The sequence below is a fragment of the Vanessa atalanta genome, chromosome 25 (assembly GCF_905147765.1).
Source record: "Vanessa atalanta chromosome 25, ilVanAtal1.2, whole genome shotgun sequence".
Taxonomy (NCBI): Eukaryota; Metazoa; Arthropoda; class Insecta; order Lepidoptera; family Nymphalidae; genus Vanessa; species Vanessa atalanta.
In genome coordinates this window covers 7,055,340-7,079,726 of record NC_061895.1, presented here as the reverse complement: position 1 = coordinate 7,079,726, position 24,387 = coordinate 7,055,340, and the positions used below count along the sequence as shown (strand labels likewise).

The 24,387-nt window shown below is 32.2% G+C and overlaps 2 protein-coding genes across 3 annotated transcripts; both read right to left on the bottom strand.

Annotated features, from left to right (window-relative positions):
* Nucleotides 1-5,568: 5,568 nt before the first annotated feature.
* Nucleotides 5,569-14,131, bottom strand: LOC125073800 (zinc finger protein 816-like). The gene is made up of 13 exons (XM_047684852.1): nucleotides 13,913-14,131; nucleotides 13,698-13,802; nucleotides 12,806-13,028; nucleotides 12,092-12,256; nucleotides 11,464-11,630; nucleotides 10,871-10,956; nucleotides 10,336-10,461; nucleotides 9,087-9,206; nucleotides 8,413-8,565; nucleotides 7,637-7,711; nucleotides 7,332-7,443; nucleotides 6,324-6,428; nucleotides 5,569-5,791 (listed from the first exon to the last, which is right to left on the bottom strand). Exons 1-13 carry the CDS (start codon nucleotides 14,027-14,029, stop codon nucleotides 5,618-5,620), a joined length of 1,728 nt encoding a protein of 575 aa, XP_047540808.1. The 5' UTR covers nucleotides 14,030-14,131; the 3' UTR covers nucleotides 5,569-5,617.
* Nucleotides 14,132-15,574: 1,443 nt separating this feature from the next.
* LOC125073801 (zinc finger protein 260-like) lies at nucleotides 15,575-23,032 on the bottom strand. Of its 2 annotated transcripts, XM_047684853.1 has the most exons (9): nucleotides 22,897-23,032; nucleotides 22,726-22,816; nucleotides 21,774-22,539; nucleotides 21,062-21,210; nucleotides 20,146-20,270; nucleotides 19,574-19,691; nucleotides 18,509-18,636; nucleotides 16,967-17,101; nucleotides 15,575-15,855 (listed from the first exon to the last, which is right to left on the bottom strand). In XM_047684853.1, exons 1-9 carry the CDS (start codon nucleotides 22,935-22,937, stop codon nucleotides 15,732-15,734), a joined length of 1,677 nt encoding a protein of 558 aa, XP_047540809.1. In that variant the 5' UTR covers nucleotides 22,938-23,032; the 3' UTR covers nucleotides 15,575-15,731. The 2 variants fall into 2 exon arrangements, with proteins under 2 accessions (XP_047540809.1, XP_047540810.1); XM_047684854.1 differs by having other exon boundaries at nucleotides 22,726-23,032.
* Nucleotides 23,033-24,387: the final 1,355 nt, after the last annotated feature.

The following is a 24,387-nucleotide window of genomic DNA, read 5'->3' as shown; positions in this document are numbered from 1 at the left end:
TTGGCGGTAGAATATCTGATGAGTTTTTGGTTCCTACCCAGACGGGCTTGCACAAAGCCCTACCACCTAGTAATATTTTTTTAAGTAGCTCTGTTAATTAACTCTAGGATTATGATAAATATTTATCAAAATATGTTCAGTAGGCAATAGATGCATTATAGTTTTTCTAAAATGACCCTATTTCAAGCCCTAAATTCCATTCAGGAAGTATAGGAAGCGTGCTCGTGCCCCGCCTAACAACTTCCGGTCGAGGTGTGAATGTACAACGCACTAGAACTACGTAACTGTGCTATACATGAGATGACAAATGCGTTTTTATCTTAAGAAAAAAAAATTAACGCTGATGATTCATAACTCTTCCAGAAGATGCCTCTCGTTTCGGAGATGAGTATATTTTTATATTATAGTTTAGTATTATTTAGTCCGCTGATGGTTTTGCTTGTAACTACATAGGGGCCATTCATTTATTACGTAAGACGATTTATTGGACCATGTCTTATGTTTTCTTACAAGGGGGTGGGAAGGAGTTTCGATAGTTCTTACGTAAGATAAAAAAAAAAAATTGAAAAAAAACGGGAAACCGCGCGATTGCTGTTGTTCGCACAGATGCGTACCTTTAAAACCTTTGAAATTACAAATAAACACATTTCAAGAAGTTGTTACTTTGAAAAATAAACAGTAAAATAAACAAAACGTGTATTCATTTTCTCCTTTAGATTCTTACGTAATAAATATTAAACAAGGAGGGAGGGGGTCGACCAGATCTTATTTTTTCTTATATTAGTGGGGGAGGGGATCAAAAAAATAGCTAGCTAGCGAAAATAGTCTTACGTAATAAATGGATGGTCCCATATATATATAGATATAAATCACGATTAAATAGTCATTATATGAAAAATTAACCTAATAAATACACCAGTAAACAAAATCTTTATTTATTGTTTGTTTTATTTTATAAATATTATAGTCCTGAAGTTAAATATCCAATTCACAAAAACTCCTATTCTCATTCCACGCGGCTCTCTTTTTATTTTTTAATAATCATTTTGCGCGGGGAAACTTTTTGTATTATTTTATAAAGCCATACGAATGACGTTCTGAAATCGATTACACTTTTATGAAATCGGATACAATAACAAAATATTAGTTTATTAAATATAATTATATATTATAATATACTTATATAATTATAATATACGTATATATATATAGGTACGGTTAGTGACCCAATTATTACCAATTTCACTGCCAAACAGGAAATTTTGCGTGGCTGTGATGTGGTTTGCAGGGTGAGTGAGCTAGGGTTTTTCCACATAACATATCAGATCCAATGTTTGGCGACGTATAGAACAATGAAGGTAAGTATTTGTTACAGTACCGTTGTCTTACCGGTGGATTAATAGTCCATCTGCTAATAATTTAATATTTAAAAAAAAAAACATTGCAAGATTATGCCCCCTAAAACCAGATATATTTTTTTTAATAGATAGGCGGACGGCCATTAGGGCTACCTGATGGTCGCCACCGCCCTTGGACATTGGCGCTGTAAGAAATAATAATCATTCGTTACATTGGCTCAAACCGGAACAAAACAATACCACAGACTGACTGACGAGCTGGAATTATAAAACATATCTATTCATAGGCAAAGGTATAATATTTTCTATGAAAAATTTATGATTTTGAAAAAAACCCACTGGCTTGAATAGCCAGTGGCGGTTATCTGAACTGAAGATTTCGGGTTAAAGCTCAGCGGAGAAGGAAAACATCGTGAGATAACCATTGTGTTAAATAAAACTTTGCTACTTATGTATCTACCAACGCGAATTTATAAAAACCTTTGTTAAACATATAGGCCAGTTATGAGTTCATGACAAATTATTATATTTATAGATATGATATAAAAAAATCCCAGCACACATCTCATAATGCAATGTATACTACCGGATCTAGATACATCCGCGCGTCGGCGGACGTCGCGCCGCTCCCGTGGGACGCGCCTCCCCTGCCGCGATCTTCTATGCTGCTGATCACATCCTATAGTAAACAAAGCATACGGAACCTAAAACAGCTCTCACGTTCCTCCGAATCTATATTTTTCGTCCATTACGAGACGAATTAAATGATTATTTAAATCTATACTGATACTGTAACATTGTCTTTTACGCTTTGCGGTGTAGCAAGCTTGAACCCCAAGGCAGAATACAAGCTGTTTTTATACCTAAAACCTACGAAACCTCATCCCACTCCCCAAGCAAAGCCGTGCGCAAAAACAAAGCGTTCTAAAACTATCAAAAAAATACTCATATCAACACAACGAAATATTATTACGTATTTTTTATTAAACATAAACTTATAACCTCTGCAACTCCATTATACAAAGTTTGTAGATAACTCGGTCGAAAATGTTAAAAATGGTAAAGAAAAAATCGAAGCAAATATGTTTGGAAGCGTTTTTATATAGAATATTTTATATTATAAACGATGTTTTACTGAAGATAGCACACATTGGATGTTCCGACCGTGCGCTATCGTGTAACGATCAGGCGACGAAACGTCGATACTGCTTATGTATGTAAACATTAAACAATATAATAAACAAAAAAATGTAATAGTTTTTTTTTGCATTTTTTCTGAGGTACTTAGCTACTAAACCGATGGTTAAGGTAAATACTACATTTAATACCTACAATTTTTCTGTCAAAAAGTTCGTTCGTTCTAAATACTTAGCTGAATGTTTAGTCCATTGAAATGTTACAATTTTAGAATCAATCTGAACATTTTCTAGAGGACGCAATTTTATTTGTGAGACGTGTAGGGGGGGGGTGTCAATACAACCTTAACCCCAAGTTTGTGGGGTTGCCGCCCTTGTTCCAGCAAAATTTTCAGAAAGACATGTTCTATAAATTTGTTCTGATTTTATTTTGTGCTAATAAACAGAGAAAAAGTTACTAAGCAAAAAAAAAAAAATTTGAGCAAATTTTCTCACTTTTTTGTTTATAACTTTTTAAATTTTATAAGTTTATGGTAAAAAGTCAAATAAACATTATTGTAGACACAACGATTTGCTACAAATTATGTCTTCACAAATTTTCCGTACAATTAATAGTTTTGGAGATATAGTTTCAAAATCTACAGAAAATACATATATATATTTTTAAACCCACACACATACATATATTTTCAAAAATATGTTTCAAACCCAAAAATGTGTTTAAATATACGTTTTTTTTCAAGATGGCGGGCGGGGGACAATGGCGGCAACCCTACAAACTTGGGGTTAAGATTGTATTGACACCCATTACATGTCCCACAAATAAAATTGCATCCTCTACAAAATGTTCAGTCAATGTAACATTTCAATAGACTAGTTACACTTTTTTTTAGATCACGTGTGATCTCTCAATTATTTCTCGATTATCTTTATTAGCAGTGTTTTTTATAAGTTTCAGTTAGTTATATGAGTAAAGGATGAATAATTATTTGCAAGTTCTTCTAATTTGAAAATGTAAGAATGGGGAAATCTACTTTAAAAAAAGAAGCAAATTTACGGTTTTATCTGTGGTTAGCTCAGTTACAAATACGTATATGTGATTATAATTATGTAGTAGGTGCTGAAAAATGGTGGAAACCCCAGACGTGTTGTCGGTACTTTGTTAAGGTAGAAATATAATAATAACTAAAATCTAGGATTTTCGGAACAAATAACAAGAATTTTAAAATTAAGCTCCAATGGGGGTAAATAACAAGGGGGAGGTGTAGATGAACCTCAATAAATTAAGTCATCTTAATTTTTGAACTTTGACATCGAGTGTATTAAAATGTGCCGTAATTTCTTAAGTAACTTAATTTCAATTTCAAAAGTGATTATTTGTGCTACTTGTATTAGTCAAATTAGTTAGTTAAATTGATTATTATTTGATAAACATCCATCAAATATAATGTTGTCTATGCTTTTGAATTTATATGCATAAATAATAATATTTATTTACAAGAAAACAGGTATGATACTGATGTCTTATGAAAAAACAATAGGTACCTAAATGCATGCATGTGAATCTAAGAATCTAAATTATTTCAATTTAAATAAGATAAATTTACATCTTTATATAGGAAAAAACAGTCAAGCTTTTAATAAGAATTCACTAGTAAAGCTTTCTATATAGTTGTCCTAGATAAAATACTTTCTACGGGTGTCACTTGCTCCAGGTATATAAAAAATATATATATTTAAAAAAAAATACTTTTTACTGAATCCTAAATTTATAAGATAATTTAAAAATGTTGGCAATCTCATGACTGGTAAGAAATAATATCTAATTTCTTTTTTTTTTATTTTATTTACCGGACCAAGTAATAAAATAAGTCAATACTGTACAGCACTACAAAAATCATTTTGGAATTTCTCTAATCGAAATAGATTTTTTTTTTCATAAGATCGGATCGGTCTAAAGCAGGTAGTAGAAAGATACGTAAACTTGTCAGTCCTTTATTTTGTTTCCACTCTCTCGGAATAGGCAATGGCATTACATCATACAACCACGTTTTCCTATATTATTTCAAGTGACAGTTGTCAATATATTGTAAATATGTCTTTTTTTAATTTTGGCTTTTATTTGTGCCAAGAGGGCACAGATTATTTAATTTGAAGGCATAATAGAAGTGGACTCTCTGTTAACCCATAACCTAAAACAACACAATAATAAATAATTAGATAAACATACATAACAACAAACACAACTAAATTTTAATACGCTCAATATATTTACATAAAAATTTACAAAATGAACTGAAGTAAATATGTCTTCACGTTCACTCACAAAGTCATGCGCTGTCACAGTGCTCTTAAGTTTTGGGGAGATCAATATTTGGGAAAAGCAGTTAACGATCAGTTGAAATACGAAAAAAAACACTGATCGCTTCGCCTCGCTAAACTATCAGCGTTTAATAGTATGTTATGATGCTTAAAATATATCTTAGCCTGAGTGCCGAGATGACTTATATTAGAATTAAAACAGCAATAACAATGTAAATAAGACTAAGTTTTGTGCATAATTTAACGTGGAAGCACGCACGGTTGTGAACAAATTTATATCATTGTCATATTTGATGTTATTCTTAAAAGACTTAAGCGGCCTTATTAAACGTTGTTAAAATGATCATTGATTTCTTTCTTTCAGAAATAATTTAAATGACAATCAAAAAAATATAATTGTTTATTTAATAATCAAAACACCGACTTTCAATAGGACACCGATTTATTATAATGTTAAGGTCACACTTGATCAATATTAAGTATGCCTTTTCATTGACTTTTATTATTAAAAAATAATACTCGAATCGTACGTCCTATTTTTTTATTGTACTGTTCAAAATAAAAAAAAATTCTATTCATTTCTCTACACCTTAATTCTCATCTCTGTTACACATAACGATATGAAATGAAACAAAACTTTAAAAATAATTTATTATTCACAGATTATAAAACTATTTTAAAGTGAAACTTTATTGAGCTCGTTGAAAATAAAATTCCAAATTTAAATATCATTTTTTTAATGTAACGTGGCAAAGGAATATTCAGGGCTAAAAATGTTACACTTCTTTGTTTTTTTTTTATTTATTTGACGGCTAGTGGCGCTTTTGGTCGTCCGTCTCTTGTTAACTTGAGGTGTACCAGCTTGACGTGTGTTCCGAGCACACTGGCCTGACTGAACTTCGCGGGACACTTGCTGCAGGAGTACGGTCGCTCGCCTGTGTGAGTCCGGATGTGAGCTTTGCGGGTCGCGTTGCGCTGAAAATTTAATATATTAATATTGTAAGGATAGTTGGATAGCGTAGGAATAACAAGCCGTGACACCCACCGAAACTTATTCCGGTATACTAGGGCGCACAAGGCGTCTTTGTTTTTTTAATTTTCCGGGTAGATATGACTCCACTCCACCTGATGGTAAGTGGAAGTCGAGCTTATAAGAGGAGGGGAACACGTATGTTGGTAAAGAGTTCCCATTTTTTGGCGGAGCGACAAAGAAAAGAGTTGCCAAATTTCTTTGTGCGCGTCGGGATCGATGTCACAGTTAGTCTTTCCAGCGAGATCAAAGGTTTATAGATATATAAAAGAAACATTGATTGGGTTTATTCACGTCTCTAAACTAAACCATTGATAGAACTTAATGACGTTATCTTCCTTTAATTCCCACGTGAGAAAGAGTTAGACTTCTCATTTCCTTTTAAATATAACTACTAAAAATTAACCAGTTAAACGTTGTATTGTCAAATAAGTTGGTTCGTATAAAAACGAATCAGAAATCAACGAATGTACTCACATCAAAAACCTTATCGCATAGAGGACAAGGAAATTTCAACGGTCTCTTGTGACCTTCGTGGGTGAAGCGCTTGTGCTCCGTCAGCGACCAACCGTTGACATACGCCTGTGAACATACTGTAACTGCATTATGTGGAAGAAATTGCTTTATCTCTCGTGAAATATTGTAAGCCGTTTTTTTTTTTTAAACCTATACATGGGTCACTTGATGGTATGTGGCGTCAGTGGTGGCAACAATGCGCCACCAACCTGGGGAATGTTGTGTGAACGTGTCTGTTATACTGGCTCACTCACTCTTCAGACCGAAACGCAAAAATATAGAATATATGATGGGTGGGTGGCATCCCAGACGGGCTCCCCTAACCCCAAGTAGACATACATATTATAGATGCGTGTATGTTTCCTTTAAAAGTTATATTTGTCAATGACGTATAATATCACTTTTTAACATTTCACGATCAAGTTCTTCTATGATTTTTTTTACTTAAAAAATATCTGTACGGTGCATCTTATTGTTTAATATTAGCTTATAAAGTTGCGGAGCTAAGTAATTTATCATTAACTTAAGCCCATTTTATACCATGCCCATATTAGACCTGTGTTTATAAAAGCAATGTCATAAAGTAAATAAAAATTTAATAGGTCTCACATAATGCCCATTGCAAATTAAATTAGTTTATAATAATTGGGTCTCGAATAATGATCCTTAGCTGTCTAGTTGTTTTTTTTTTATGAATGCTCTCTCACTGTTTTTCCGGAATATTCTAGAACGTGTTGACAATTAAATCTTTTATCATCTTAATGGTGTTTACTTTTCCGACCTTAACCTAAAGTCCCCCTTCTCTATATCAGTCTACATCTCTCTCTCTTTCTCTCTACCTATTGAGAAATTCTTAATAGCAACACGTAGCTGCTATTAGCCCTATAGCCTTTTAAACTGCTACTAAGACCCTTATTTACCCCATATTGCCCAGTTTATATATTTATATGGCAATAAAAAATATCTTACCTTATCACATTTATCGCACTGGTAAGGTTTAATATTGAGATGAACTCGATTCATGTGACGCTCCAAGTCCCTCCGCACGCCGAACCTCTTATCGCAGTGATCGCAGAGAAACCTGAGGCAAAACACGTAAATATAACGCAAAACAACCATAAGTAAAAAATGTCTATGTCTAGATCTCTATTATATATTTGTCTTTGATTAGTATATTATATTTGACAGTATGCCAGAGGGATGTATGAAAAGGTACTATGCCGATTAATATTAAATTATATATAATAATATATGATGTAAAGACAAATACATACGGTAGCTCCATGTAGTTGACGTGTGGCGCAGCGACTTTCAAATGTTGTTTCAATGCGTTATATGACTTGAAGCTCCTGAAACAAAAATAGGAAAATTATTCACCAATTATTATTATTTTTAGCATTTGCAGCCTGTAAATTTTTCCCACTGCTGGGCTAAAGGCCTCCTCTCCCTTTGAGGAGAAGGTTTAGAGCATATTCCACCACGCTGCTCCAATGCGGGTTGGCGGAATACACATGTGGCAGAATCTCGTTGAAATTAGACACATGCAGGTTTCCTCACGATGTTTTCTTTCACCGCCGAGCACGAGATGAATTATAAACACAAATTAAGCACATGAAAATTCAGTGGTGCCTACCTGGGTTTGAACCCGAAATCATCGGTTAAGATGCACGCGTTATAACCACTGGGCCATCTCGGCATTCACCAATTAAAGATGATTAATTAGAAGCTATCGTAATTACTCGAAAGAGATGTACTTGCTACACTGAACAAGACATCGTATTTGTTGATATTTAGGTTACGTTCTTATATGCCAACAGTCTTGTTTAATTTGTAGCAAAAAAATATAGAAAAATAAAATTGAAATCCTCCCTTTTATATTTTTTCATAGATAGACAGAAAAAATAAACAAAAAAATTTAAAAAACTTCCAAGTTGTTATTTTGAAATCACAGAGACGTTTAAATTTAATTTATTTTTATATAAGTTCACTGATAACCGATCTAGCCTATCGACGCCGTCTGTTTGAAAGAGGGTATTCCCCCAAAACTGACCTGTCACACTCGACGCAATGATAATTCCTGCTCAACGAGTGCTTGATCATATGATTCTTTAGCTGCGAGGGCGCTTTGAAAGCCGTACCGCAATCTTGACAGACGTGTTTCTTTAACGAGACCTCTCCTGACGTTACCTCTGTAGAGTGCTTTCTGTACCGTTAGCAAAACATAACAAATATCAGTGGTAGTCTTAAGTAATATTATTGGAGGAAACTTCTCATATCTATTAATCATTATTATTTGAATTTATTTCATATATTTATTAATTTATGTAATATTAAGTGGATTATTATCATACCAATCATCGTAACATAAACCAAACATATACTAAAAGTTGTAGAGTGACTAAAGGATTTTATGTAACAAAACTAATTAAGCAATATACATCTTAAAAATCTGCCAGCATACAGGCCCTATGTCATCCTAGTCCTAGGCCAACCTAAGCATACAGGTTTTCTCACGACGTTTTTTTTATGGCATTGGTTGGCGGACGAGCATATGGGCCACCTGATCGTAAGTGGTCACCACGGCCCATAGACAAAGGCGCTGTAAGAAGTATTAACCATTCCTTACATCACCTATGCGCCGCCACCAACATTGGGAACTAAGATGTTATGTTCCTTGTGCCTGTGATTACACTGGCTCACTCACCCTTGACTTCAGCTACTCACCCGATCATATGTGACTTTAAGACTTCCTTATTCGCGTATGTCTTCTGACAGTACTTACACTTCGCCCGTTTTTGTCTTACGTGTGCGTACGCTATGTGCTTTCTCAGTGACACTTGACGTCTAAAAGAAAAACCAGTTAAATTTTACTTTGATTTATTTAGCCTTAAAACAATTGTGGAGATATTATATAGTTCTGCAGCCTATGCGGTAAAAAAAAATAGACTTTTGACTGATGTGGATACGGCTCGCCTTGTGTACTTCAGTTATTTCCATAGTATAATGTCGTATGGCATCCTACTCTGGGTTAATGCAGCTGACATTAATACTATTTTTGTACTGCAGAAGAGGGCTATTCGTGTAATTTATAACCTGGGCACAAAAGATTCGTTAAGAGGTAAATTTAAAGAAATTAAAATAATGACTGTCGCTTCTCAATTTGTTTTTGATAATGTTATGTATGTACGCAAAAACATAAATGATTTTCCCAGAAATTGTGACGTACATTATATTAACACTAGGGACAAAAATAAACTTGTTACTCCAAGTACCCGATTACACAGGGTTAGTAAGTCTTTATTGGGGCAATGTATACGTTTTTACAACAGGATCCCAGAAAACGTTAAAAATTATTCAATTATAAAATTCAAAAGAATCGTTAAAGAGCGTTTGTGTGCTAAAGGTTATTACAACATTAATGACTTTTTAGTTGACTGCACACCTTGGGAATGAAATGATCGCCTCCAGGCTGTTTCAAATAACTAAAATATATTATTATTGTACATGCAAAATGGAAAAAAAAAATATCCCGTTGAGTTTCTTTCGCCGGTTCTTCTCAGGTCCGAGGTGCTAAATTCCGAACCGGTGGTAGATTTTTGACAATCAATAAGCAAGTGCAAACACTTCTATATTGAATAAAGATTTTTGACTTTAACTTTGACTTTGATCTAACAAGATGAAATGTTGAACAGGATCTTTTTATGGAACGTATGTGGACTAATAATTCATTTTAACGAATAATCTTCTAAGGATTACATATTTGTATTTAATATATTTACATTAAGTAAAATTAACCAACATCCCACATTAGAGGAGAATGGCTCCAAGCTCTAAACCCTCAAAGGAGCTATTATCCAAACAGTGTTACACATACAAGCTGTTACTTTACTATTTGTCGAGTTGAGTAAATCTTACTACTCGGCAGTCAAGAATTACAGACAATACTTATATAGTAATGATAACTAATACTCACTTAAACAATTTGTTGCAATGTGAGCATCTGTACTGGAAGGTGTCTTGGAGATGAAATGCCGTGTAATGATCCTTTATTGTTAACCGACTGATTCTGGTGAGGTCACACTCGCTGCATTTGTAACGTCTGGAGATTGAAATAGTAAATTGTGAATGGATATGAATGATTGTTTGAGTTTATCTATTGATGGCTGTATAATAAATTCCGTAGGTTAGGAAGTTGGTCAGAAATGGCACCTTCGAGAAAGATTAGTTAAAAAAAATATGTCAAATTAATTTACATACAAAATAAAATAAACAATAAACAAATCTTGAAATATGCACATTGGCAGATTGACAACTAATTGACAACCTGATAAACATTTTACTTACCGCGCTTATGTCTATGGGCAGTAATCACCACTTACCATCAGGTGGCCTATTTTCCAATCCGCCTACCCATACTATAAAAAATATATATATTTAGAGTACCTACCCAAACAAGCTTGCACAGTCTCCTACCATCAAGTAAATTATAGTATAATTAGATGACTTACACTCTATGGTATCTCTGATGACTCAATAGTTTGTCCACGGTACCCATCCTCTGTTTACAAATGTCACATTCGTATTCCCCAATCGCCTGAAACATATGTTTTTTTATTTATTTAAAGAAGAATAAAGCACATTTCGAAAAACATACCCAAAAGAAACAATAAATGGTTTTGCTGTGCACTGTGATTCTATTTACTTGGTGGTAGGGCTCTGTGCAAGCCCATCTGGGTAGGTATCACCCACTTATCAGATATGCTACCGCCAAACAACAGTTCTCAGTATTATTTTGTTCCGGTCTGAAAGGTGAGTGAGCCAGTGTAGTTTCAGGCACAAGGGACAACGTCTTAGTGCCCAAGGTTGGTGGCGCATTGGCGATGTAAGGCATAGTTAATAACGCCATTGTCTGTAGGCGGTTTTGACTATTTACCATCAGGTGGCCCAGTCCGCCAACAAACGCCATAAAAAAAGGATATTATATTTATATTTAATATAAAAACAATAAAATGAACAATATGACTGAACATAAACTAATACAAATTAAAAATAAATAAAAGCAGAACATTAATAAATTAAAAGAAAAAAAAAATGATCATACCTTATCATGTTTCTCCAGATGTTTTTCATACGAATCTTTAAATGTGAACCCCTTTATACAATCTTCGCATTTGTACACAGAGTTTATGTACTTTGGATCTTTGATCATCTTACTGCGCTCTCTCAAACATTGTTCTCTCGTTATATGTATAACGTTAATTACATTATCTAAAAAATATGTTTATTAACATAGCTAAATTAACATACATGTTATTTAATTGATGGTAAAGAGTAACTACTGACTTCACTGCCAAACAACAATACTTCGTGTTCCAGTTTGATGGGTTAGTGAGCCAGGGTAACTACACACAAAAGACACAACTCCTTAGTTTTCGAAATTGGTGACGCTTTCTGGTGTATGGGGTGTTCTTACAGAGTCATTGTCTATTGTAGTGACCTAACCATCAGGTGGTCCATATACCAGTCTGCCTATGTGTAATATAATCTTGTATCAGTCCTTATCATAGTTGGTTATTTGAAGATATTTTTTTAGTTATGCACAAAACGGTCTACATACTGAATTTAAATTATTGAAGAATTTAGAGACAAAATCCAGCTTATTCCTATAAGCCACAAATACGAAAATGTCTGCCTGACCTACAAAACCCAGTAAAGAAAATAAAACTTACCAATATTTTCTAGTTCTTCTTCTGATTTTTCACTTCTCTTTTTAACTTTACTCCTTTTCAATGTCTTTCTTAATTGTTTAAGACTTATATCATCCAATAGTTCAGCACTCTCTGCTTTTATTAACGTCTTTAGTGGGAAATCATCTTCACCCTTTAGATATGATTCTAGGAAACATACACAGAGTTATAAATTTACACAGATTTTATTCAATTATGCTATAATAACATTTTACCCAAATGTAATTACTATTATTAATCCTTAGTTTTACATATTATTTTACACTCCATGCAATTTGCTATTAACCCTGCAAAATTATGCACTACCAACAGTTCTTCATTTAATGGACCAAATTTCTTTTAGGCGCCTTACTGTACAGTGAACTGACAGATATTGTCACGTAAGGAAAAAGAGTTATGGCCAGCCAGCCTACCTGCCAGGCGACCTTTCCCTCTTTTTCGATCTTTCTATATTATATTGTTTTATATAATACTATTTTTTTTGTTATTGTTTTAAATCAGATGGGATTTTTAATGAAAATTTTGTCATTGTCATTTAAGTATTCACAACGTTGTGTCTCTGTTATTTAAAACATAATATACATCAACTTTGTAGTATTCCGAAATGTGCAAAACCATATATTCTATTGAAATACTGAAATGGCATTATGGTTGCGTGAACTCTCAACACAAAAGAAAATATTGAATGTGTCTCACCATTATCATCAATGAACACCCCCTCCAAATGATCCTCCTCTTCTTCCTTTAACTCTAATTTAATTTTGATATCTTTACTTTTGCATCTACTGTATGTGACAAATACCGGCTCAACAATGTCTTCTTTATTGCCGGTTAATTCTATTGAATCTATTTGTACCATTGAGAGTGCAATTGATGGTGTAAACTCAATTCTTGCCATTTGGATTGTTGAATCTGCAACCTATAATTAATAACATATTAATGCAGTATTATGGGAAAATAGTACAAATTGCACTGATAAAAAAGTTATCCCACTGCAGAGCAAAGGCATCCTCTCCATTTGTTAAAACTATGGGGCTTACACCCCCACACTACTCCATTGTGGGTCAATGAAATGAAATACTTTTAAATAAATTTCAACATACATATACAGGTTCCATAATATTTTCTTTTTCCACCAAGCATAATATAAATTATAAACACAAATTAAGACAGAAATTTTATTTTTGCTTTTAAAATTCATCATTGGGCCACCTTGAGGTCTCAGTTAGGTGAATCATTTGGATGTATTGATTATAGCATTCTTACTCTTAACTCTTAACTCTTTTAAATATCTTTTAAATATTGTTTACTTACACAACTGTAAAGACAATTTTATCTTTGACAAAGAATAATGTAGGTAATAATAAATAGGTATCTAAATTCATCTAGTGTTTGACGCTGAAGGAAAACATTGTGAGGAAACCTGCACGTTTCTATGTTCAATTAACGTCACACGTGTATTCAACCCGCATAGTGCGGCGTAGGGAAATATCTACCAAGCCTTCTCCACAAAATGAAGGAGGCTTTAGCGTAGCAGTAGGACATTCACAAGCTGCTACTTTAATAATAAAAACAGTCCACTACTTACATTCACATTTGACATAAATATCTGATTACTCTGAACATTCTGGATGAATTGCTCCGACTTTTGAAATAAACATTTACAAATATAGCAGAGATGAACACATTCCACCTAGAAATTTTACAGTTTTGAAGTCGACAGAAACTACAGACTTATTTTTTTTATAATTGAGATTATAAACTTTATATCATTTAAGTTTAATTTAATGATTTAAACTATACCTGAAATAGGCTTTTAAAGAATTCATTTCGAAATTTATAGGACTGTAAATTAAATTCGTCGTTTCGGCACAAACAACCCAGACAATACTGAGTTTTATCCACTTTTCCGTTCTCCATATTGATAAATATTTTAAGAAATTAATTTAATATATATTTAATTAGTTTTTAATTCAATATGATTCAAAATATTTTATACATTCTTCGAAAGCGAAATCTGTATTCGCTGCATCCTATTTCTGACAAAATGTCATTTGTCAGTTACTCATTGACATTTATTTTGTTTTAATTTGACATGGCGTCTACGATAGAAGAATGCAAAATATTCTGCCAATATATAATATAATTGAGAAATAATATTATATTAATTAAATCTGATGTATTTGTAAGATAACAACTTGAGCCTCAAGGAACACGATGTGTTTGTTAAATAGCGAAGATACGGCAAAGGATGTTTAGGATGTAGACAGTTGATATATTGTTGACAATATAAACCCAGCAAACGAAAACATCATATAAACTCTAATGTAGCAATAGTAAAGAATCTATGTACATTATTTTTTATGACATAGATAGGTGGCTGGCAACTAGGCTGGTATTCATTGGTCACCACTGCCCGTAGACATTGACTTTGAATAAAATTACACGTATAATGGGTCGTCCACTACCTATATTATGGGTCGTCAGGAAACGTTTGACGTTGACGTGGCAATATATGGGACACCCGTCACACCAGTAAAACACTACTGTTGGCTGGCCAGTTGACAACTGTATCGTCTCCAACAGGGGGCTTAACAAAGGCAGGGTCCATTGTACCCAAGGAGACTAATCTACAAAGCCAGCCATTGGTGGACGGCCACATGAGATTAATTCATGAACGAGAATATCAAATGGGCGCACAGTGATTCCAAAGGATTCAAAATGTTAGTCTTAGAAATGGCAAAGATTTTAAGATGAAATCAAATTATTCAACACGCTTGTCCACCCTATCCTTGAATATTGTCATACGGCGAACACAAATCTATAAATTTTCCTAATTTGATAAAATTTAGCACGAAGCAAGCTTGAACTCCAAGATAGGAAATAGGCTACTTTTTATGCCAATATCTGAAGACTCTCTAATCGGCGACGGCTCGCTTTTTAGGGCAACCCACAATAAGATGAGCAAGCGATAATTGATATTATAATACAAAATAATTTACGGAACATTTGATTAATGGTGGACCCCCTGATGGCAGGACCATTACGCGGGCGTTGTAAAAATGTCTTCAGATTTCTTTGATGAAATTTTAAATTAATCGGAGAGATAAATAAAAGTACTTTATGATGAACGATCCCCTTCAGGCGATCTTTCTTTCTCTTTCCTTTCTTCCTGTCTCTTTCTATTGCATATAAATAATATTATTTAAACTTATTTCTTGTAATGTTAATTTAAACAAATGTTACTTCTCAAACTTTGTTAATTTTAATTTAGTTTAATGTACGTTATTAATAAGTAGAGAAAATAACTTCGTTCCATATGATAGGCACCCAACACTTTTTTTAAAATATTACTTATAAATAAATAAACATTTTATACTACCCAAACATTGTTATAGTCTCATTTTGAATACATACATAAAATTTTATTATAATAGATTTTACGGTACATAATTAGATATATCATTTTTTTTAATATCTTGTAATATAACATAGTTCATAAGAAACATCATATCATATAAATATATAACGAACTTTTATTAAAGTTGAAGCTACACTTAACGCGTTGGTATAATTTATTTATTGATGCGTAAAATCCGAGACCGACACGTGTGCCCCAAAATTACAACGATGCTGCCGTATCTTCAATGTCTTTGGAGCATTTTTTGTTATGCGTCATCAACTTAACTTTCGTCGTGTATACTTTTTCGCATTTCTGACATTTGAGCTTTGAATCAATGTGGAAACTGAAATTGAGAATAATATTCACTCAACACTTGAACTTAATTAATCTTAAAAATAAACAATATATAGCGACACTATTTTTAGAGATACAATTCAGATTATGGCAACCCTATTTTTAATTTAAATTTCGTGTTCATACTTTGACGACCTCCCTGGTCGAGTAGTGTGTACACCGGTGTACACAATAGTCGACCAAGGAGGTCGACACTACATAGGTTTTCATGGCTCCGAGGTCACGGATTCGGTTTATTAGTTTTCTATGTTGTCTTGGCTCTGGCTGTATGTGGTACCGACGTTACTTCTGATTTTTCATAACACAAGTGATTTAGCTACTTACATTGGGATGAGAGTAATGTATGTGATGTCGACCAATATTTATTTATTTATTATACTTGGGGTTAGATTAGTTCTTTTAGCAAGTCTGAATAGGTACCTATGGACACATACACTACCGCCAAGTTAATGTTGAAAGGACGAGACCCAGTGTAAGCAAAAGCATAACATCTTAGTTACCAATGTTGGTAGACATTGACGTCGTATGGGACGGGTAATATTTCTAACTGTGTAAAATCTATTACAAGCAAATTAGGAGAAAGGATTAGGATTGACGCGATATCATTGGCCGAGAGCTTGATTAATCTATGATATTTATTTGGAACTGCGAAAAAAAAAAATGCATTTTGAACGTCGACGAAACTGTTATCGGAATTTTGGAAGTAAAATAAAACGGATATAAGTAGTTAAGTGTAATAAAGATATGTTAATCATAATTTCTTAGTAGTGCACAATATAGCTGAGTTATTAACAAATCGCATGAAATACGTAAATTTAAGGTTTGTTTATCTTTATTCCTACTTCGATTGGAATAGGCTTTATCTGTTCGTGACCACTTTACATCAAGTGGCCCATTGCCAGCCTACCTTTCATCAATGTTTACTAATATTATAAATGCAAAAATAACTCTGTCTATATGGTACCCTTTCACGTCAAACCCACTGAACCGATTTTGATGAAACTTAGTATGAAGCGAGCTTAAACTCCAACGAAGCACATAGGCTTCTTATGCCTAACAACTTACCAACTGTGAGTGACAACTATTACTATATACATTACCGTTGCAAATGTCTTTGTAGACTGCTCTGCCTGGAAAACTTTTTATCGCACACATTGCACACATATAGCTTCCCGGTGTGTGTCTGTTCGTGAACCTTTAGCGTGAACTTCTTTGGGAATGACTTGTTACATACACTGAAAACATTTGAATATTAGACACATGCTATTAATTCTAAATTAAAAACTATTATTTTATTTTATGGAAACAATAAATTGGCAGCAAATCAATATTGGAGAAGAAAAACGGAGAGAGAAATGATAAAACAAAGTTTACATGGCGATAGGGCTTTATACAAACCCGTCGGGGTAGGTACCACCCACTCATACTATACCACACATATTATACTGCAAACAGCAGTACATAGTATCGTTGTGTTCCGGTTCGAAGGGTAATGTTTTTGACCCAAGGGACATAACATTTCAGTTCCTACTGGTGACCACTTGCCATAAAATCCACTTCAAATGCTTAATTTTTGTTTACATTTCATGTCAAGCTTGACAGTGAAGACATCGTGGGGAGACCTGTACTTTTTTTTAGCATTAGCAGCCCGTAAATGTCCCACTGCTGGGATAAAGGCCTCCTCTCCCTTTGAGGAGAAGGTCTGGAGCATATTCCACAACGCTGCTCCAATGCGGGTTGGCGGAATGCCACACATGTGGCAGAATTTCGTTGAAATTAGACATGTATCCACTGAGCCGTAATATAGCGGTATATAGGAATAAGCTCTAAATCATCTCGAAAGAAGAGGAGCTCTACAGTTAAGCATTAACTGGGTGTTTTCTTATACAGCAATATTTGATTGACTACACCACATTTTCCCGTGGATATTAGTTTTAAATTAATTGATAAATTTATTGCTATAAAACATCATGACCACCTATTTCATTCCACACAAGAAACATTAAAAGTATAACAGTTCGCTTTGACAGGAGGGTTCACTTTTTGCCCAGAGGATCTGAATTGTATTTTAATGGGAAAATACTGCTCTTTCCACCATTCCACGCGGTCATGATTTATACAGTAACTATTTTAATTTTTTATCATTACATAGTATAAAACAAAGTAGCTACCCGCTGTTTGTCTGTCCCTACGTATCCTTAAATCTTTAAAACTACGCAATTTTTTGAATTGATGTGAATGGAGTGATTCAAGAGGAAGATTTATACGTATAAAACATGCATAATATAGTAGAGAAATACTGATAATTTTAGAGGTTTCTAATGTGATGACCTAAATAAAATCATTCTTTGAGCTTACATTGCAAACGCTGGCTTAACCCAACGAGAAAGATCATAATAATTTACTACAGTATTGTACACATTCTGTAGTATATTTAGTATCAGCATTGCACCCTTGAGAAGTTGGGGCGGGTCGCTTGTTTAAATATAGTTAAAGCTTTAATGTTAATAATTCTTATATAAATAAAATTATTATTTAAAAACATTTTCAATATTTTTTTAAAATCAAATAATAATTTAATTTTCCATTGTTTGTATAGACTTTTTTTTTTCCTAAAAATAATATCGAAAATAAAATCTTACCCACAAGTGTAAGGTTTAATGTTTAGATGGACACTTCTTTGATGAGATTTCAACTGTTGTGTATCCCTGACGACTTTACCACAGATATCGCATAATATTGAAACTTTTACAATAACACCGTGCTTCTCCTAAAAAAAAAAATATACATACGCATTTCAAATAATATATTGAAATATATATAAATTTTTTAACACTTTTTTTCAAGGGTATATAAAATCTGTTTATAAAAATTGTTTGGAATTAATAAGACTTAAATATATCGTAGTCTTAAAAAAACTGAAATTTGAAATATAATTACTTTTGTTTATTAATTTTTTTTTTTAAATTAATAAACTTTTATCGAACTTACTTTTATTTTAATAATATTTTACATATAACACTTTAGTTGTAGTAAACAAGTAGAAGGTTATATATTTATTTAGTTTTAATGTTGTCTTACGATACAAAGTTTCTGTGTAATTGTAAAATACAAATATACAGAAATTTCAAAAATATTTTATTAACACAAAAAAAAAGCATGTAACATTAATTATCAAAATCACTAATATTTATTTATTTCAATCAGTACTTAATTAAAAGTGCAATATGTACTGTACGTGTGCCTATCACAAATAAAAAATAAAAAAAAAAACAAAATGATACAAAAATATGGACGCTTAACGTTTTAAAAATCATACGGCTATTATACATAATTCCCCTTTTTTATAATAGAGATTTGTTCAACCTCTTTTCCCTCTGAACAACTACTACCCACTTATTATTTTTAATTTTTATTAATTCTACCGCCGAACAGAAATCTTTTGTATTTCGTTTAACAGAACTACATTAAAAGTAAAGCAACCACCGTTTAGGTTTCCTATATTAGAGACTCGGTAGTTACTCTTTTCCGATAATCGTAATACGTCATGTTAGTTAATATACAAAATGTATCCGGCATATATCATGCAAGAAAATCAAAAACTAATTATTGCACTAAATTCTGTGCACGTATGTGTTTGTGTGTGTGTGCTTTTTGTTATTGAATAAGACTTGAATACAAGAATACAGAATATTACTAATATTTACCTTCAAATGTATATTAAGGCTGTTTTTTGAATCACAAGGCAGCGAGCACTGTTTGCAAACCCACGGCTTACGACCGGACGATTGCGGATGTACGTTGCTCCGGTGAGTTGTGAGATATCTAAAAGAAAAGAACATCTATCATATATGATGTGATGATCATTTGTCAGGGTGTCACGGTAGCGTCGCCCAAGAGTCGGACTATGGATTTTAGTGGGTATTAAAGCGCACTAGGCATCCTGGGCACCGGCGAGTCCCACATACCTATACTTCATGTGGGGTAAAGGCGTAAAGCGTTTTTCCAATGAATCAAAAAAGGTACGCTCTACCCTCCAATTTATAATTGAATAGAATCGGCAATCCGACACCATCTATAAATGTTCAGGAACAGTCCTTCCGCGGGATGGTTCCGAGTCCTACTGGCTGCTATATAGAATTTGCCAGTAATATCAGAACCTCGGAGTCTGCAGGCTTAGTTATTAACTGCTCGTGGATTATCAGCTGGAGAAACCAACGAAAATCCCTTTGAACTTATTCACCCACACCAGACGTATTGATAAATATTTTTAAATTACTTGTGCAAATGGAATGTCATGCCGCAGATCTCACATGAGAATGGTTTGATGCCCTTGTGAATATTCTGATGCTGTTCATAAGATGTCCTCACTTGAAAACCTTTGCCACATGTTTCGCATTTATACTGAAAAAAAAAAAAATGTTGTTAGTTCCAATTTTAAATATGTATATTTATTTTTTCCAAAATTGACATACTACATACATACTAATATTAGAAAGAGATATTTGTTTGTTAGTATGTAAGGGATAATCTCTGAAATTAATAATCCAGTTCCAAGTCCTAGCTACATATTCGGGGCCGATCACTAGTTTTTATTATTATTATCACGATCACGTTTATATTATATATTGTATCGTTTACGTTTTGTATTACAGTGTGCGGCTGTTGTTACAATTTTGTTATAAAATTTTTGTTACCTATAAAAAAGTTACATTGTTTTTTTTGTTTTTTGTTTTTTTTTTAATTTTTGAATTGTTTAGTAATTAGTTGGTAATTTGTAATTGTCTTGTCTTTTGTAATTTACATTTTTATATTGTATTGTTAGTCATATTTTTTCCCCTTTTTGTATAACATAGTAGAAAAAAAGTTAAGTTAGGTTAATAGATAAAACTGTCCTTTTCCATGCTGTGATAACTTTTAATTGAAACAACAGTCAGCTAAAAATGTTATTCTCACTCAGCTTTATTTTTAACCTATAAATGGTGTATGTTTTGTAAGATGTCCTTAATAAAAAATAAAAAAAAATTACAGTTTAAATTAATTACGTTACAATTAAGTCGTTATTTTATTTAGTTAGTTTACTATATACTAAATTTAATAGTGTTATAAAATATAATCAAATATTTTTGTCTGGTCTAGCTTACTGTCTATTCATAACTGTGCAAACTCTAACCAGTATAAATTTTTCAATTCACCTTATATTCTTTCCTGTGACGCTTCTCATGATCCTTGACTACATGTTTGTGTACGGATCTGTAGCCGCAGTTATATGAACATGCATATAATTCACCCATATGCATCTTGCCGTGAGCTACAATAATTGATGCTGTTTGATATGTTTTACCTAAAACATTAATAGCACATTTAATACATATATATATATACCAATCTTAATACACCACTGATATGTCATGTGGTAAAATAGCTATTCTACTTTGTCTTGTGCTCAGCATTGAAGTGAAAACTCCTGAGGAAACCTACATGTGTCAGTTGAGAATCTTTCATGTGTATAATGTATATCCAGCAACCCACATTGAACAAAGTCTGATGGAATCAACTTCAAACTTCTCCCTCAAACAGTGGCTATTGCCCAACAGAACATTTAAAAACTGTTACATAGAATGTAAAAATTACATGAACTTGTATAAAACAAACTTTATTACAGTATATTAAAATGTATTCTACTGTAATAAACCTATGTATAAAGTACTTTTAAATTTAATTCAACAGTGTAACATGATTCAAAAATGCTTTTATGAGCCTACTTAAATAAAGAATATATTGATTTTGATTTTATAACTTGTATAAAAGAAACTTTGAGACTAGATTGTATTCTACTGTAATAAACTTATATGTATGTTACAAAAAAGTGATTTAATTTCGTAAACATTTATATTTGTAACTTACCACATAGCTTACATAAAAATGGTCTTTTTTCGATATGACTTTTGATATGCCTTTCAATAAATGCTTTGTGTATATATTTCCTATAACATCTCTCACATTTATACATTAAAGTACCATCTTCTGACATAACGGATTGATATTTAATGGGCTCAATCTTTTCATCAACTTCAATATTTTTTTCGTTAAACTTCTCTAATTCTATAGTCTGGTAATGTCGTAATAATTCTCGTTGATTAAGAAATACTTCAAAACATGTTAAGCACATATATCTCTTTGAGTCGTCTATCTTTGTTAATGGTTTAATTGTATTTCTATTTTCTTTTAACGGCACATCATCAGCACTAACACAGTTTGGTTCACTTTCATGTCTACATTTATCATTACTTTTTTTAAATTTTACATCTGTGGCAATATTTAAAGAGTTTTCACTGCGTAATTCGTATGAAATTTCATTACTGTCTTCAATATCATTATCTATTAGTTTAGACGTATCTAGTAACTCTGGTTTCAGATTTAATTCAAAGACAGATATCTTTTCTTTATTCCTTTCCTTATTAATATTAGAAGAATCATTTTCATCATAATATAATTCATTTTCCTGTTTAATATCACTTATAGTTTTACTTGCAATATTTAATATATCATTGAGATTATTTTGTAAAATTAATTCGTTTTGGTTAATTTTCTGATGGAATGCATGAATATCTTGTACTTTATTAACACATGGATAACATATTTTGTTAGGCAATTCTTTTGTCAAAGGCACCTGGAAAGTCGCCAATTTTTTTTAAGTAAAGTTAGAAGTATAAACACATAGAAGCATAAGTCAAAAATTTATATAAAAACTATGTTTTACATAGAACAAAAGTAAAAAAAAAAAAAATTAAAAAAATATATTATCAATTAATTTATTTGAGCAAGTCTTTATTTATAATATATAATCGTTACATACGTAATGAGATAAACTACTCGAGAGTTGATCCAAAATTTCACATCCTTCCCACAATTCTTCTACGATTTCGAGAGATTCTTTCAAACATAATCTACACTTATTATTCATTTTTATTTATTCGTTCTCAGACATAATTCTGTAATTTAATAAACTCTATAAAATCCAACGTACATAAATTTAAACATCCTACAACGACAAAACAGTTTTAACATGTATTTATAACTCAAATAACTGAGTTTTAATCCAATGTATAACGAATTATCTTAAAATTCAATGAATCTTTATATCATTTTATTCAATTAGCAGTTAAAATGCTTAAATTAAAAAATTAAAAATAGTAAACAATAATGTTGTTTTCAAAGTTCTTGTCAATGTCATATGAGTCACATCTACGCGACTTGAATTCCAGCAAAATGACTAATTTAATATACAAACATGGTACATACATGAAATTAGTGGGTTTCACGAAATGATAAGCTTTCCTAGTTACAAATAATTAGAACAAGGCGACCAATGACTACTTTTACTATTTTATTATTATACGACCGCTAATATTTGGTAAGATTGGCGGTCAAAACTAGGTACATTTAACTATTGGAGCAACAAAAAAATGAATGATTATTATAAAAAACAAGCTGTTCTTAAATATTACGTTAAATTCTTAATTGACACGATTTTTTTTTTGTATTCGGTTTATTTAACGGATTAAAAAACAATAATAAATGCCCATAATTAAATAGTTATCATAATTTAGGACTAAATACAAGATATTTGTACGTATGAGTCATACTACTACTATACTATTGTACCAATAATCTTGTGTTACAAATGAGAGTTATCTACAAATTTATAATTAATATTAAACACGAAAGTCTTTTTAGTGTATCTGTTTGTTTGTTTGACGGGTTTTCCGGGAGTCGGAACACAACATTTGATGCAAACAATGTTGCGGCCTGCGGGAGCTGCTTCTCGTAAATGCTTAAATAAGTGTTTAGCCATTCTGTTATTTTATGGTATTATAAAGCTAAACAATTTAAAAAAGTAACAGGTTTATGTAACGAACTTGAATCTTGCTTTACTTAGCTTTACGAAGATTTATGCGACACTATTAAGGAATATTTGAGACTGAACATATTTTGCTTTTCCTCGTAGTTTCAGGAATTCAAATATATTTAATTCGTTCACTGATCAGAACTACTTATTGTAAATTATTTTCAACTTTACTTACTTAAGCCATTTTAAACAATAAATAATCAGTTACTAGATTTTAAAATGTGACATAGCGAGAATATTTATATTTCAAAATCTAATCTTTTTTTTTAAATATATTATTAGTAATGAGTTAACTAATTAGAAAGTTGACATAATGAATCATCTATTGTCGATTGTTTCATAGATAAGATACACTTTTGGGTTTTGTATAAATCTGTTTGTTGTATAGAAGAGACTGATAGCGATAATATTCAGTAGTATCGCTGGAAAGGCTGTTTCCTTTGATAACTGTGGCCGCGCATCCCGTCGGTTCCAAAGATTATAATTATGTAGACGATATTTTTTACTTTTATGCCTATTTATAATTGATGCTTAAGAGTTTAACATACTTTATTTTTAAAACAAAGTAAAAATTAAGTATTGACACCTTTTTCGCATCAAATTGAAATA

What these genes read in the sequence shown, in the direction of transcription:
- LOC125073801 (XM_047684853.1), bottom strand. Translation starts at nt 22,937, where the DNA reads ATGTTAAAACTGTTTTGTCGTTGTAGGATGTTTAAATTTAT. An exon ending in ATTTTTATGTAAGCTATGTG is followed by an intron (nt 21,211 to 21,773) that starts GTAAGTTACAAA and finishes TTAATGTTTTAG; the next exon opens with GTAAAACATATCAAACAGCA. An exon ending in GTCACAGGAAAGAATATAAG is followed by an intron (nt 20,271 to 21,061) that starts GTGAATTGAAAA and finishes TTTTTTTTTCAG; the next exon opens with TATAAATGCGAAACATGTGG.
- LOC125073800 (XM_047684852.1), bottom strand. Translation starts at nt 14,029, where the DNA reads ATGGAGAACGGAAAAGTGGATAAAACTCAGTATTGTCTGGGTTGTTTG. An exon ending in GGTGTTCATTGATGATAATG is followed by an intron (nt 12,257 to 12,805) that starts GTGAGACACATT and finishes TATGTTTCCTAG; the next exon opens with AATCATATCTAAAGGGTGAA. An exon ending in TTAAAGTCACATATGATCGG is followed by an intron (nt 8,566 to 9,086) that starts GTGAGTAGCTGA and finishes CTAACGGTACAG; the next exon opens with AAAGCACTCTACAGAGGTAA.